Source organism: Apostichopus japonicus, chromosome 18 (genome assembly GCF_037975245.1).
Source record: "Apostichopus japonicus isolate 1M-3 chromosome 18, ASM3797524v1, whole genome shotgun sequence".
Lineage (NCBI taxonomy): Eukaryota > Metazoa > Echinodermata > Holothuroidea > Aspidochirotida > Stichopodidae > Apostichopus > Apostichopus japonicus.
The window spans coordinates 12,489,164-12,504,525 of NC_092578.1; the positions used below are offsets into that span (position 1 = coordinate 12,489,164).

Below are 15,362 nucleotides of genomic sequence, written 5' to 3' on the forward strand. Positions count from 1 at the left end.
GTCAGACGATATTTCGATATCATACGTTCAAAGGAATCAAAGATATATGTTTATTGGGATCTGTGATGCTCTTGAATCAATTTATTTATAACCAAGTCAGGGATCCCAGAAACTCTCTTGTGGAAGTAATTCAAGTCTCAACCATATAGGTCAGTAGAAGAAGATAAAATCTTTCAATGATATTATCCACTGCAGCTTTACTGACTTTCAAAAATATTGAATTCGTGCCATTTAGGATACAAAAAATTGACTCGGTGAAGTTGCTTTACTCTCATTTTGTTCCTCGATAGGATCGGCAAACGTTTGCGCCAAGGTGTAATTAACAGTTTAAATGTTCCTCGTATGTGGATTTATTTACACTCAGTATAATAATGAAACCTGGGTCGTGTGATTGTCTATTGATTGATCGCGACGACAAAGACGAAGGGAGTGGTTCAAGTTTTGATACCTCTCTTAAAATCATTCTATATTATTTCATGGGCTTTAGCAACCCAGTGACGTAATCATGATACAGAAAGCAGATTTCTTCCATCTGGGAAAAGTTGAAGGGTATAAGGGAATGTGTACCCCTCTTGTTTGGTTCCCATGTGTCAATCTTTCCAAATCCTAACCCAACCGGAACATACTCGATTTGGGAAATATTCTATAGAATTAAAATCCTTCCCATCATAAAAGTAGAGTCTATAGGAAACGTCTCATATCCGAACAACATAAACGCGAACAATTTTACAGCTTTACACTGCCAGTTTCTGTAGGGAAGTTGTATCCATAGTCAGTTTTATACTTATCCTAATTATGATCTCCGCGGTTTGAAGGAAGGATAAGAGGGATCAAAGTTGGGGGACTCGTGAGGACGGACCTCCGTTCTGGAACTTTTGTAGCATTTTACCTAACATTAGGGTACATGGTAATGGTGAATGGTCTGGGATGCCGGCTCAACATTTGAATATAACGGGCATACCAGCTTACTAGAAACCTGTTTGTATCACATTTCATTGGTTACATACTTGCACCATCATCAGAATACCTCGCCGATCCCAACTTCCCCACCCCCCCCCCCGGGTTCCGACACCAATGCAAGTAATAAATAACCCTTTCATCGAATACAGATAAAATCTTTCTTAAATTTAAAAAACACACACGAAAGAATTCTTGAAGGAAATGATCATGTTTGCATTTGGAATAAATAACAATAAATATATTTCACAAGGTTTAATTATATGAGTACATGAAGTATTACATATAGACTAAATAACGGTACACACTATTGCAAAGATAAATAAATTAGTATTTTCAGATTGGTTGAAAGAAGTAATTTCAAAGACGGTAAAGATCAAATCAGTGATCACAATGAGTGCATATTTATTCTATAAACTAAGTCTAAACTTCAAGGTTGTGATAATAAAGACAGCGTATCCCCCCCCCCCCACACACACACACACAACCAAGCATCTCATTACATAAACTCACTCACAACCCTAATGCGGAAAGAGTTTAATTTATCTATATACATACCCTGTGAAGGCTAATACTTTACCACTCACTATCATTATCATAAATATGTGCGAATAATCGACAGACGACACCACTACGTCCGAGTCCCATAGTGATTGTACCCTCATCCTAAATCATCCTCTTTAATTTAAATAAAAACCATTGATACTCTATATTTTGTTTCTTGCTTTTTGGATATTTTGTTACCATAGAATAATGTTTACCATATACAGAATAATGTTTGCCGCTAATATTGTTTTAAAGACTTATGATTCTAATCTGCACCTGACATAATTTACAAGTGACTGAGTTCATCACAGCTGCATCCACGCGTAAGGTCTGTTTTATACTGTCTCGTCTTGTTTGCATAGTGAAGTGCTTTCATCAAACATGCGATCAGTGGTACGCCTATATACTTTCACCGCATTTGGACACTCGTGCTGGAAAGGCTTCAATTTTCAACGTATTAAGCCCGACGACCAACTCGCCAACTTCTCAGTAGCTAACGTAGCCAACGTATCCGTTAACGAGCGATCATGTAATTTTGTAATTTTTAAGACACCAGTACCCAATATATATATATATGTAATTTATCACTCATTTTAGTATTTAATGATATTGCAAGAGAGAAGCAATTAAATTATGTTAACGGCGGCCAGGGCCGTCTTAAGAGATCACCGGGCCCTGGGCCCGGCAATGGAGCGGGGCCCCTCAATCAAGTGAGTTCGAAAAAGTTGCGTGAAAAATTGACATCCTTGACAATCGCTCAAGCATAAACATGCCTGCATTTACCACCCCTCCCTATGTCGCGCATAAAGCATAAAACTTTAGCTGAATAACATACATGATATATCTAAAACCTGAAATACATTATAGAAGAGTAATCTTCCAATATTTAATGTCAGACTCTCAACTGTTTCACCAACTCTCGTCACAAGTTGTGAAGTATCGAATTCAATCAGTCATAATGGCCTATTCAATAAGTTTTCCTCCCAGATTAAGACATGGGGTTACTACGATTGCGGGGCCCCTGACATCGCGGGGCCCTGGGCCAGGGCCCAGTGGGCCCATGCGTTAAAACGGCCCTGTGTTAACCTATGTTTGAAGCCTCTTTCTCTTCTCTCATGACTCTTTTTTAACCCTTCCCGCCATTCTAGTCAAAACTTGTACCTGACAATAATGTAGGTATACCGTGACAGAACACACTTGCTATATACTTGCAGTCTTATAATTTACCTTTGTGCATTAATTATTGGAAATATTTACTGGCTATCCGTGAATTTGAGAGAAATTTGATTCTTTTCAAACTATCTTAGATATAACTACTTGCAATATAAATGTTATTCTTTTGTCGTACTTTTCACGATAACATTAATATCCATTTGGTTACATATATATACTGTGACAGAACACACTTGCTACCTGCAATCTTATAAATTAACTTTGTGCATTAATTATTGGAAATATTTACTGGCTATCCGTGAATTTGAGAGAAATTTGATTCTTTTCAAACTATCTTAGATATAACTACTTGCAATATAAATGTTATTGTTTTGTCGTACTTTTCACGATAACATTAATATCCATTTGGTTACATATATATACTGTGACAGAACACACTTGCTACCTGCAATCTTATAAATTAACTTTGTGCATTAATTATTGGAAATATTTACTGGCTATCCGTGAATTTGAGAGAAATTTGATTCTTTTCAAACTATCTTAGATATAACTACTTGCAATATAAATGTTATTGTTTTGTCGTACTTTTCACGATAACATTAATATCCATTTGGTTACATATATATACTGTGACAGAACACACTTGCTACCTGCAATCTTATAAATTAACTTTGTGCATTAATTATTGGAAATATTTACTGGCTATCAGTGAGTTTGAGAGATTTTTTCTTCTTTCAAACTATCTTAAAAATAACTACTTTACTTTACAACATAATAGCATTATAAGTAACATATTCATTAACTATAAGTGCGTTAAATACGCAGTCAATTTAAATTCGGTTACAAGTTTATACAAGGCGATAGCAGAAGCGATGTGAGGAAGATATATTTAATTTCGTATGTAACATCGTCTATAAGAGAATAGATCTTAACATGCCATTTTGCGAATAACAACCTCAATGTTCTCACTGTATCCATCCATTCCTGCGTCCATCACATAAAAGCGACCTACACATTTGTACGTATTTAATGAACCGACACAACATGCGGATGATGCTGGCTACTGCTGGTGATGCTTTCATATGAGGGAGGCTCATCGTAAACTGCGTCTGTGATGATAACGGTAGGAAACCCTGGGGCTGGGGGAGCATGGTAATGGTTCCCCAAACCAGTGTGGTATGACAAGTTTGCTCCTGGTGCTGCACCTTCCGGATATGTGGGGAGTGGTGGACGAGGATTTGGTGGGTTGCCATAGCCTTCTGTTGGTCCTGTGGAGGAGTTTGATGAGATGAAATCATTTCTTTGAGAGAAAGGTCTCCCAGATGCATCTGTCGAGAAGAGAAAAGAGCAAACGCAATCATTATCGGGGTAACAATTATTCATATTGGATGAAAATAGGTACAAAATAATGTTGATATGTTTTAGACCATTCAAGATCACTGCTATCACTGCAGGTTGTATTTTTATAACACTTTTATTTGTGAGAAATGACCCTTTAAACAGCTGAGTTTCATCAAAAAAAAAAGGTGACTGGACTAAATAGTCAAATACACCAATATTAGATCAGTTCCTCAGTTACAGCACAAACCTCTATGGGAATACACAAGACTGGTAAAATATGTATAGTACAAATATGAAGTTAAAAGAACATGTTTGGGTTAAGTTCTTATTATCTACAACAAAATGAATTCGGTTTAACATGAACTTGTAAGCCTGCACTAGGGAGCCAGTGCCACTTAGCCGTAAAGGAGCATGTCAGAGATATAGCTCATTTGAACGGTGAAATCATCTTGAAATTCAGAACATTACCTGCATTAAAGCCTTCTTTTTTTTCTTTGTGGAATATAAAATATTATTTATTATTTTAGGTTTACAGTCTTGTTCAGGGCCAAGGCCCTCTCACACTACTTTACAATATAAAGATTATCACTTTGACTGAAGTATTCTTTAGAAATGATATTGTATTTTGAGTACTACGAACACGAATGGGATAGTGCAAAAGCATGAATAAAGTAATTAGCATTAGTTGTAATAATTTCTACAGAATTAGCATTTACCTATAAAGGTTTACCGATAGCATGAGCATATTATTATGTCTTGACAAGTAAACCTATAAGAGTCATGTGACTTATGTTTAATTGGGGAGTGCTGATTGCTGAGTCATGATTAACTATTTAATCATAACATATCGATTTTCTCTCTTTATATGCAAGCCAACAAATTAATAATTTGGCGTCGTTTTTAAAACATTGATAACCTAAACAGAAAGTTATTATTGATCAAAGCCAATGTATGTTGGAACCGTGAACTCATTCTTTTTTTTTTTAAGGAAAAGTCGCCCAGGAAATAACCTGTGCACGAAAACCAAAACTACCGAACGACTGATCCGCTCTCAACCCAGTCCCCTTGCATCGGGACTGTGACTATGTGATCATCGTCAGGTGTGCATCGCCATTCCCCTCGAAAGGGAACAGATACTACACATGATCTTAGCCAAAAGGCCGTGAACTCAATCTACGACTATGACCCACAATGCACTGTTCTAGGTCCGATCCCTGATCTACCCATTAATGCCAGTACAATACAGTACGGTTTTATCCTTGACCCGCGGTTGAGACTCACCTGTGACCATGATATTACTGGCGCTGTAGCTAGGAGGGTAGATCGCCCAAACATTCGGCATTACTGATGATGGGTGCATAATGGTATTCTGTTGTCCATGATGAGGCATACGTGACGTCACAGTCACGTGACGAACATTACCACGTTTCTTGCAGTATTTACCACTTATTAGAGAACAGATCAAGATGCCAGTCAGAACGAAAAACCTGTTTGAGGGAAAAATAAGAAATGTTATACATTTCATACATTAGATTAAATATCATATAGGAACAGTTAGAGAATGAAACGAGAGGACGGGGGGGGGGGGGGGAGGGTGGATGTAGAGTTTCGATTAATGCCAACACCGATACTGATGGTGTCGACTCAATATAGAGACAATATCGAGACTATCTTGCACTTGCAAATGTGTTGTGGGAAAAAACCAAGCAAACCCTTTTCCACCCCCAGTATTTTCCAACCACAGGAACATAATTTGAAAGTTTAATATCCTCGGTTATTACCATTCATTTGTTTTTCTAATTCGAAGCTATGTTTCATAACATTAATGTTCCATGTTACCAGTCCCCCACGTTCTCTAATCCTGCAATCTTGTGAGGTTAAGTACAATCCCAGCTATACAATTCGAGTATATACTACCGATCTGGTATTTACGTGTATACATACCAGCAATACCATAGCTGAGGAAGATGGTATCCATTATTGACGTAACAACACTGGTCGACCTCACAACAGTACTGCTCCGCACGGCATCTGTGAAAGAGAAACATCTTTAAAAATGAGCTTGAGTCCTTTATTGAGATACCGGCCTTTGTGTGATATCACTAGACTGGTATAGCTAGCTGCAAATATGCCGTCGTAGGTCGACAAAGCCAATCAAGTCTCCTCGTCATAATGCTAAAAAAAATTGAATAATAAATAACAAAGTTACAAACAGTATCACTAAGCCGAGCTCAGGATGTTGCCAGGGGCACAATTTAAAATTACACATAGTCCCTCATACTCGAGGCTATGATTACCATCCCCAACCCCCACCCCTCCCACGCCCCGCATCCTGCGATATATGTAGTTTTAATTTATGCGTGAAACGTGTGCCAAAATGGGGCCCTTCTAAAATATAGAAAGTAATTTTTTTTTTAGGATTTTCGCATACAGGATTGGGTCACATGGCCTTGTGCTGTGTGCCTTTCCCTCTCTCAGCTCCTCCGCCCATATTTAAGGTTAACAACAGGTTTCGTGTAGAATATGGAAAAAAAGTAGTCTATTCATGTACGAAAATCACTTTCAAAATGAAGGATTTTAGTTTGTGAAAAGCGATAAAATGTTGGTAGCTTCTTGGAAATAATTATTTCAGATTACAAAATTTAAAAGAAAACTCTCTAAATTGTTCTAGAAATATAACTAATAACTGCTATAGTGAGCCGCTCGTGTTATTATCGGCTATTTTGCATTTCTCTGTAACCATAGCGATGTGGGAGACCCTATCCCAGTCAGACGTTCTCTGTCAAACTGCGGTATGAGTAAAAATTCGGGAATTGTTTTCAACTTGGACGATGCTAAGGCGATTTCGAATTTCGAGCAAATTCCAAATCCTCCCCCAATCCCCTCCCCTCCGAAAACAAACGTGACCCTTGGAAACACAACCAAACATGTGACTTAATATTTAGCGTAATATACTTACATATAGTAAGTCTCCATACTTTCATCGCCATCTTTAATTGCACAGTGTAAAGCCATATAGAAATCTAAGATGAAAATTATAAATCATAAACAAAAAATTTCGAAACATCTCAAATTCGTAGAGTGGGTCAGTTTCAATTATTGGAATGGTACGTTTCAAATCACGCTGCGACCCCCTCCCCCTACCCCACCCCTATATTGCCCTCACATCGGTGTGTCACTCAGAATGTTTCATCCACCACGAATTTTATGTAACAATATCCGACACATATGTAAACCATTACAATACCTTAAAATCGTTTGTAGCAAAGCCCAGCCATTTCTACTCTATAGATTTATTAATCAAATTATACTACAAATGGTACAACAACATAAGAAAAGCAAATGCCTAAGAAAATCCAATTATAACTACTTAGTTTGAGAAATAATGATAATTACAACTAATAAGTAAGCCTATGCTGCTTTTATAATTTCCAGGATCGAAATATATTATATTCTTAAGGCTCAACATGATTCTCACCGTTCTTATATAGCCTACATATATATATATATATGTATAGGCAGGCTAAACAGCTGGCTTTTTAGCGTTTTCTCCGCGTATGAGTAGCCAAAAAATAAATAAAAATGTCCGTGCAAAATCACTACAAATATATGATCGATAAGAATGATCTCATTCAAAGAATGAAGATCTGAACTGCAAGAGGTGTTTGATCCAAATCTAGTGTATAATCCAAATCGCGTATCGCTGTTATAGGCAGCATTGTTTCGTAATTAAATGTGTACGCACGTTTATTCCTAGATTCACAACGTGAATGTTAATCTCAGTTACCTGACGTAGATATTATTGTACAACTACAAATCAAACCTCTGAAAATTATCATTTGTTCCATAACCAAACGAGATCAGGCACTTTTATAAAAAGGAGTTGCAACGCCGCTGTTGCTATGGTGACATGATGGGTGTTCATATAGACATAATCACCGAAGTCAATTTATAGTCCATTTACGATTGCTTCTTCTACTTTCAGAGATTATTAGAAGATGTACGCGATGAGAATAAGAACATAATTGCGTGCAGAAGAGGTGAATGTACAGGACTCGCCAGGAATAGCTGGCTATAGGCTAGTTGTTATTGCTAATTGTTCAATCCATAGTGAAACACATTTCTCGTTTGACTCTAGTGATCCACTCGTTTGTCCTCAACAATTTGAAGGGGTTTTTGCACAGAAGAACGCTTTGCTTTGTCATTTCCCGCAGAATGATGCAATGAAGTACTCTGAGTATGAACATACATACATACATATATATATATATATATATATATATATATATATATATATATATATATATATATATATATATATATATATATATATATATATATATATATATATATATATATATCAATAACACTTTCAGTTTCTTTAATGTGACCACTTCAGGCTAGGCATTTAGGTGCATCATAAATCGGTTGGTCCGTGTTTTTTTTTTTTTCTTGTGTTTTTTTAATATATATATCTTTTTTTTAAATAAATATGTTGGCCTAAGGGTCCAATGTTAACATTTCCTTCGAAGAGCAACTGATGCTTTCGCAGCTGACGTTAACGTGAACGCGGGTAAATTGAATGTGTTAATTAAGCCCTGCATTGTGAATTTCGAAAACGCAGAATCTTCTATCAATCAGCACTGCGGGAACTTGTTTCTACAAAGGACGCAATGTCTCAGGTTAGCTATATACCTGTCGTCAATTCAAAACGTTTGGATGAAAGTTGATCAGTTTGACTCTCTTCTCAATAAAGCCCTTATTTGTCTTCTTCTTTTAGACTAGTTATATCACGTATACGACATCCCGTCTCACAATATCAGGGAACATTTCAATGCTGTACATCCATGGGCTGTATTAAAATCCCTCCAGCCGTAGTGTGCAATTACTGTGCTTGGTTATCTGAAACTATCGAGCGCCACCTGTTTCCATTTGCAGTGCAATGGATTGTCGCAAGTCGAGCGTCAAGAAATAACTGTGTCACACAATTGGTCGACCAGGGAACTACCTGTTTTGTGTTTGTAATTTATGTCCAATCTCTGGTCCACTTTTCGATCCTTTATAGATGGCAAATACTGCCCTCAATTTATATTTATACATATTATATTTTAAACACGGTTCCCCCCCCCCCCGGCCCCCAAAGCTGTTCAGTCATGCTGACACTAACTTACTCTAGTGAGTACATCCCCCCAACCCACCCCAACTCCCCCCGGCCTACTTCACCACGCCAAGAACGTGACCTACAGCATGTTGTATAAATTATCACCATTATGTTTCATCATTTTCGACCGAAACAGTTAACACTTATTTGTTTCAATTCTCGTGACCGATTTATAGATGGAAAATCCACAAATTTTCCCGACGTCTCCACATTTTCAACATTTGCTCCTTTCATTTTACTGTTTTAATATTTTGCATAACCATGGTTTCCTTGGATTGAGAACAATATTAAATATATACATTTTCCAAGCAACTGAAACTGTGGCTGTGGAGTGTTGTACTAGTTCCTTGTACAAATGTTATTAGTAATCTTTTCAATTATGAAAGCTTTAACTTCCCCTCCATTTAACGCACATTTAACGCACAGAGATTCCTGCATTTTACAAGTTCTGTGAAATTTGGACGACAACCGCGAAAGGGACGGTTATATTTCAAAGGAAATAGTTTTCTGTGAACGGAGAGTTGTGAAGGCTACTGAAAAATAATATATAGGGGATTTCCCCGTTATATTAATGAAGGCACTGTAAAGTCTTGGCTCGTGAAATGAGGAACAAGCAACACAGGTGTAAAAGATTTGTAGGCATTTCCAAAATGACTGTTTTACTTATCATATCTTAAAGGTGATTGGTTGTCAGGTCATGTGACATCATCCTCGTATATGTCAGGCCAGAAGTGAAAACCTGTTAAGGATGCCTGATGCGTGCTCTGCCGTCATGCAGGCTGTTTCTTCAAGTCGTGCTCGGTCCTCTGTAGATCCTGACTCCGTACATATTTTTCCGATAAAGTCTGCGTTTAACATTATGAACAACCAGTCCGTCCCGAAACAGTATACATAATTCACCGTCCAAAAACATTTGTGTTCCACCATAACAGTATCATGTCCCGAACAAATATTATGTATACTACCTTAACACTAACTGGGCTAGGTACAAAACCGAAGTCCCAGTATAAGGTCATGTTTAGACGAGGCACCGTATTTATGAACTATCTGTATATATAGTGAACAACTGCCTTTCAATCTCGTATACAGCATATAGGGTCCAAAATGGAATATATAGACCTTGAGTATAATGTACACGGGACATTATATATAAGATTACCTACATTAATCTGTGATTTATTTATGTAATTAATACACTGCACCTACATAAGGAAACAGGCGCAGTCATACATCATGGACCACCCGGCCCATACTGTTCTTGCCATCCTCCTATCTGGGAAGAGTGAACAATCGTGTGTTGCATGCCGTATACAAGTCTAAGTAGATGTTGATATACAAATATCGATCTAAAATGCTAAATGTTGTCTGGTCTGTTATTTATCCGGGTGTGACTGAAAGATGAATTCCAATCCACAAACCGAACCGTTATCAAAGGGCAAAATTAAATTAAAATTACTTTACCTAGTTTTCGTCATTGACTTGATGGGAGGGGAGAGGGGGTGACGTTACGTGCTCACGACACCCAATCAACCACATTAGCAATGTAACCTGTAACATATTAACCCTTCATTGCCTTTCATAAACATTAAAATGATTGCATAATGTCGTTAGTTTCTTTACTTCTTCAGTATCTGAAAGCTGTACTTGATATGTAACAAGACCAACTATGGAGACTTTTCGATGAACATAAAATCCCACCATTTTTCATGTATGTAATCCTTAACTGACTCCAGTTACATTGCTGTAATTAACTTTACCAATTTCGGACGTTAAATAAGTGAAAAATGGGACGAAAAGTCAGCTTCTATTTCAGACATTCCTGAAACATTCCTAAGACATCAGGTGACCATGTGACGTCAACGTTTGTATACCTCACTCACAACTATACTTTTAGTGTGTAAAGTCGTATACTTGAGCTGCCAAAAACATCAACGATATTACTCCTTTTTCCTCAAAATGTCACAATTCTGTGTTGTTGGAGGTTGCAGTCATACTTCATCCAACAAAAGCATCAGCTTTTTTAGATTTCCGAGTAAAAAAACCGACGTAAAACGCCGCAGACTTTGGATCAATTTTTTGAGATCCACGCGGAAAGATTTTTCAGCACCCGGAGTATCTCATGCCCATGAGTCCACATGCATGACCCTGCTTCTGTGTATGCTGCAAATGTCTCATTCTGTGAAAATTATATACTGTCGATAGCTGTGTCGGACCATGGTCGGACATAGCTAATGTGAAATTGACCGTAAACACGCCCTGGACGTCCTTACATGTAACATAATATCACGCAATTGACAGTAATATATTTACTGTAAGAGATGACCGTATATATATACCGTGCCAAGGGTATAGCATTGTTAGTACATGTACGGTAGTTAGTTACAACACTCGCCGGCCATGTTAGGATTTATCTATTTCATTTGTTGTATTCCAGTATCGTGAGTTCGTGATACATGTGTAATATTGCTAAATTTGTTTATTGACAGGATACTTTTTCTGTGTTTGTATACTTTTGGATATTAAAACGAGTAAGTACTATGTAAGTATATTGTACCGTACGGACCTATTGACGCTACGCTATGTAAAAGATGCATCCATTTGAGTGGAAATTTTGCTAATAAAATAAGCAATTTAACTAAAATTTCTGCTTATAATTGTCTTAAAACTTGTTGTTAACCTTCATGTGTTCTTGTTTTAAGCTAACAGCTTTTCAAACGCTCGAAATTGGAAGTCAAAAACAGTACAATTGTTCGCTATCTGTGTACAAACAGTGCCTATATCAGCGTTTGATTTTCGCGGTATACAAACTTTGACGTCACACGGTGACCAGAGGCTCCTTTGGGTCAATCTCTGTTTTCAGACATTCCAGAGGTTCATGTCACGTGACTACCCAAAATGTCAATTTTCGTGGTCGTTTTTGATGGGTTATAGTAGGTTTTCGAAGATTATTTTTTACACATGTTGATTATGGGTATGTAAACTCCTAAATTAATGGAAAATCGCAACAAAAAAAAATTGCCTCCATATTTGGTCTTTAACTCTTCTGGGAAGTTTTGAACTTACCCAGATAGGAATGTTTATTTTGGTAATGAAATGTTTTCTTGAAGAATATATGTTATGAGAGGCTTAGTGAAGTACCTTATGGGTGGTAGTATTTATAAAGTGTATGAGGGTGGCAGTTTAAACTGTTTTTTTTATATGATATTATAGTGTTTTATAGTGTGGCAGTAAAAAAACACTTTGCTGAAACTTGAAACTGAGTGACCAGTGTTTGTCACCATGCTGTGAATACACATGTAACAAAATGGTTTTATTATAAACAGTATGTGTAATTGAATATGTTGAAACTCATCAGTGGTCTGTCAACATAAAGCAACGTTTACGGAAGAACGCCTCCTGACACACTAAAGCTTCCATCCGTTTTGAGACTACCGCCTTATATAGACAACGATCACAACAAGGAAGTTTGAATATGCAAATCAGGAAGGTAAGCCGCACGCAATGGCACAACAGAAGTTGTTTACATTCTATTAAAACGTCTGATTACCCAAAGCACACATAACCTTTCAAGTATATCTGTACACCGTTACGCGAGTAGAAGGAAAACTGTCCTTTAATGCCACTCTCACTGGAAACCTGAAGATCCTGTATAATGTCCCATAGCTGTATCCTAAAGCAGGGATGTTGACTATACTTGGGCATATTAGTGGACAAGACACTCACAACTGTTGGTGGTAAACCATTATACTAGACTTATGTAAAGCACAGTTATAACGAACATTTATTAGGATTATCTTACAGGTTAGTTAAGCCTGAACGGGATGGATCCTCCCTCCCCCCTCTCCCCGCCCCCCCCCCACTTGTTCCGTCTCTTTCTACCTAATGAATAATATATGTTGTTCTTGTTATTCGAACGTCCTGAACATTTCATAGTCATGCCACTCCCCACCTTTTCTTAATATGCTAACTCTTATCGACATAAACTGTGGCAGCAAGGAAGTTGTAGGTCGTATCAAAGGAAGGTGTGTATACGCACTGTAGATACAACGGACACTTCTTAAACTGACATGTCTCCCTCTATTTTCTGACGCTATTCAACATTGTGTGAAAAAGGTTAATTTCCAAGTTTAAAAAAGAATAATTAACACAGTACATTTATGTTTCTTTTTTTAGTAGTTATAAAGCAGGATAGTAAAATTACTGTGACTGCACTCTCTATACAGATGTTGTGTCGTACACTGTGCTAAAACTAACCGGGCGAGGGGTGCGAACAAGTGTGGACCTACTGGGAAGGTGTTCATTGCCTCACAAGTGAAAAAAAATGACTTTGTTTATTTATATTTCCAGTATAAGTTGAGAGATACGAATTTCTTACATAATTCCGGCATTGCAACGTATATATGTAGATTTGTTATCTTCATGTCCAACTTGCTTCTTATATGTGATGTTAGTTTATGAAGAGGACGGACAAATGGGCACCAACGTGGGCAACATAGACCTCTCATTTCAGTTCTTCCATTTTTGGGCGGTTGAAGGAAGTTTGCAATCCTATATGGCTAGTATGTAGCGGTTCCCTTTATAATGAGCTTTGCAAACTATAATGAAAGGACGGTTCCTTTGCAACGTTTAAAAAGGTGTAAAACGCAATTGCAAAAGTAAAAATAAGAAATGAAAAAAAAAAGCGATACTCCCTGTACGAACCCGGAACATTGGTGCTTATATCAAAGTGTGACATCAGAACGATGTATTTAACGTGGCAAGAGAGAATCGTTTTCGTTTGCCCATCCCTTTTACACAGAAAAACTTTTTGTCTGCATGGTTACTTTGATTCCGATATAGCGCTTATTGTATCCTGTAACCGGATAACCAGGTTTCCTTTTTTTCAAATTTCACCTTCAATTTTGACCCTTACCATAACTCGTGAAGAGGATACGTGGAAGGATCAAACAGATAATTGGAAAGAAGTTTTTTATCTATACCGACATAGAAACGTTATTTTTCAGTGAAATCAGGTTGAATGGTGAGACAAAAATCTCTCTGACGTCACCCGCCGAGGGTTTAACAAGCCATATCCGGCCTACAGTACTGTAAAGACATCAAAGCCCACCTTCGGACGACTTAAAGGTCTGTTGTATTGACCCTAGCTATAGCACGCTTTCATGGAAAAGTTTCTTGAGATTACGTAATCGATCTGTCTTGGTCGTAAAATGACCTCTTTTGACCAATTAGTCTGCAACGCCTGCCACTTTTTATATCTTGTATGAGAGTCTTTGTGTGAACGTTTTATGATTAGCTACACTGTAGACATGAACATATTTCCACACATTGTTTACACAACGAGCCTAATGGTGATAAGAAGCTATGCAGGCTTATTGTGGAACCTGAGGTCGATTTACGACCGTGGCAGGTCGATTACGTAATTAGAAAGCTTTCCTAGATATAGCGTGCTATAATTGAAGCCAATAAAGCAGATCTTTTAAGCACAGCGTAGGGGCACCATTCTTGAGGCAAACTCACTTCGGACTTGTCGAGGGGAAGTGAGGGGGGGGGGGCCTGGCGAACCCCCGTCTCGGGAGAACCACAACAGATCTGCCAACCTGTTTGTCACGCCAATAGAGAGATTTAACATGTTGTATGCACAAATTAGGGAGATACAGGCGGGAAAAAATGGGTGTTCAGCATTTTGCAACTTAAGTTTGATAGCAATGTATACTTTATAGAACTAGAAAAGGGGTGGTAGGTGCTACTACGTTTGAAACGTAATGTAAGTGAATTACAATGAAATTGTCGCGTTCACGGGGAAGACGATGATAAGAGAGTACATCAGATTTGTCTAGCGGTATACAAGATTCATTTTCTACTGCTAATAGTCTAACAAGGATACAATGCAGTCCTTTCATGTAGCCAACTGGTCGAGGCGATGTTACTGCACAAGGCTACATCTCACTATTTTGAGGATAGGAAGAAACACTCTTCAAGTATTCATGATAACCTCTCTTTAAATTGGCAACGTGTGAAAATTGCATCTCCTTTCATAGAAAATGGTCTTCTAAATTATCACAAAGCCTTCATTTGGCAGAAGAATACAAAGCATAAACAATCAATTAGTGCTGTGAAAAAGAAAGCCTTACAAAGGACAGATAAATATAGCTATATTGTGAAAATATAATCTTTACATAACTCG

The 15,362-nt window shown here is 37.6% G+C and overlaps 1 protein-coding gene across 4 annotated transcripts; it reads right to left on the reverse strand.

Annotated features, from left to right (window-relative positions):
* Positions 1–1,158: 1,158 nt before the first annotated feature.
* On the reverse strand, positions 1,159–8,803 carry LOC139958938 (uncharacterized). 4 transcript variants are annotated; one of them, XM_071956392.1, is made up of 5 exons: positions 8,713–8,803; positions 6,977–7,040; positions 5,962–6,048; positions 5,299–5,504; positions 1,159–4,004 (listed from the first exon to the last, which is right to left on the reverse strand). In XM_071956392.1, the coding sequence occupies exons 2-5, from the start codon at positions 7,030–7,032 to the stop codon at positions 3,703–3,705; spliced, it is 651 nt and encodes a 216-aa protein (XP_071812493.1). In that variant the 5' UTR covers positions 7,033–7,040; positions 8,713–8,803; the 3' UTR covers positions 1,159–3,702. The 4 variants fall into 4 exon arrangements, with proteins under 4 accessions (XP_071812493.1, XP_071812490.1, XP_071812491.1 ...); XM_071956389.1 differs by lacking the exon at positions 8,713–8,803 and adding an exon at positions 7,805–8,240; XM_071956390.1 differs by lacking the exon at positions 8,713–8,803 and adding an exon at positions 7,841–8,239.
* Between the last annotated feature and the right edge of the window lie 6,559 nt (positions 8,804–15,362).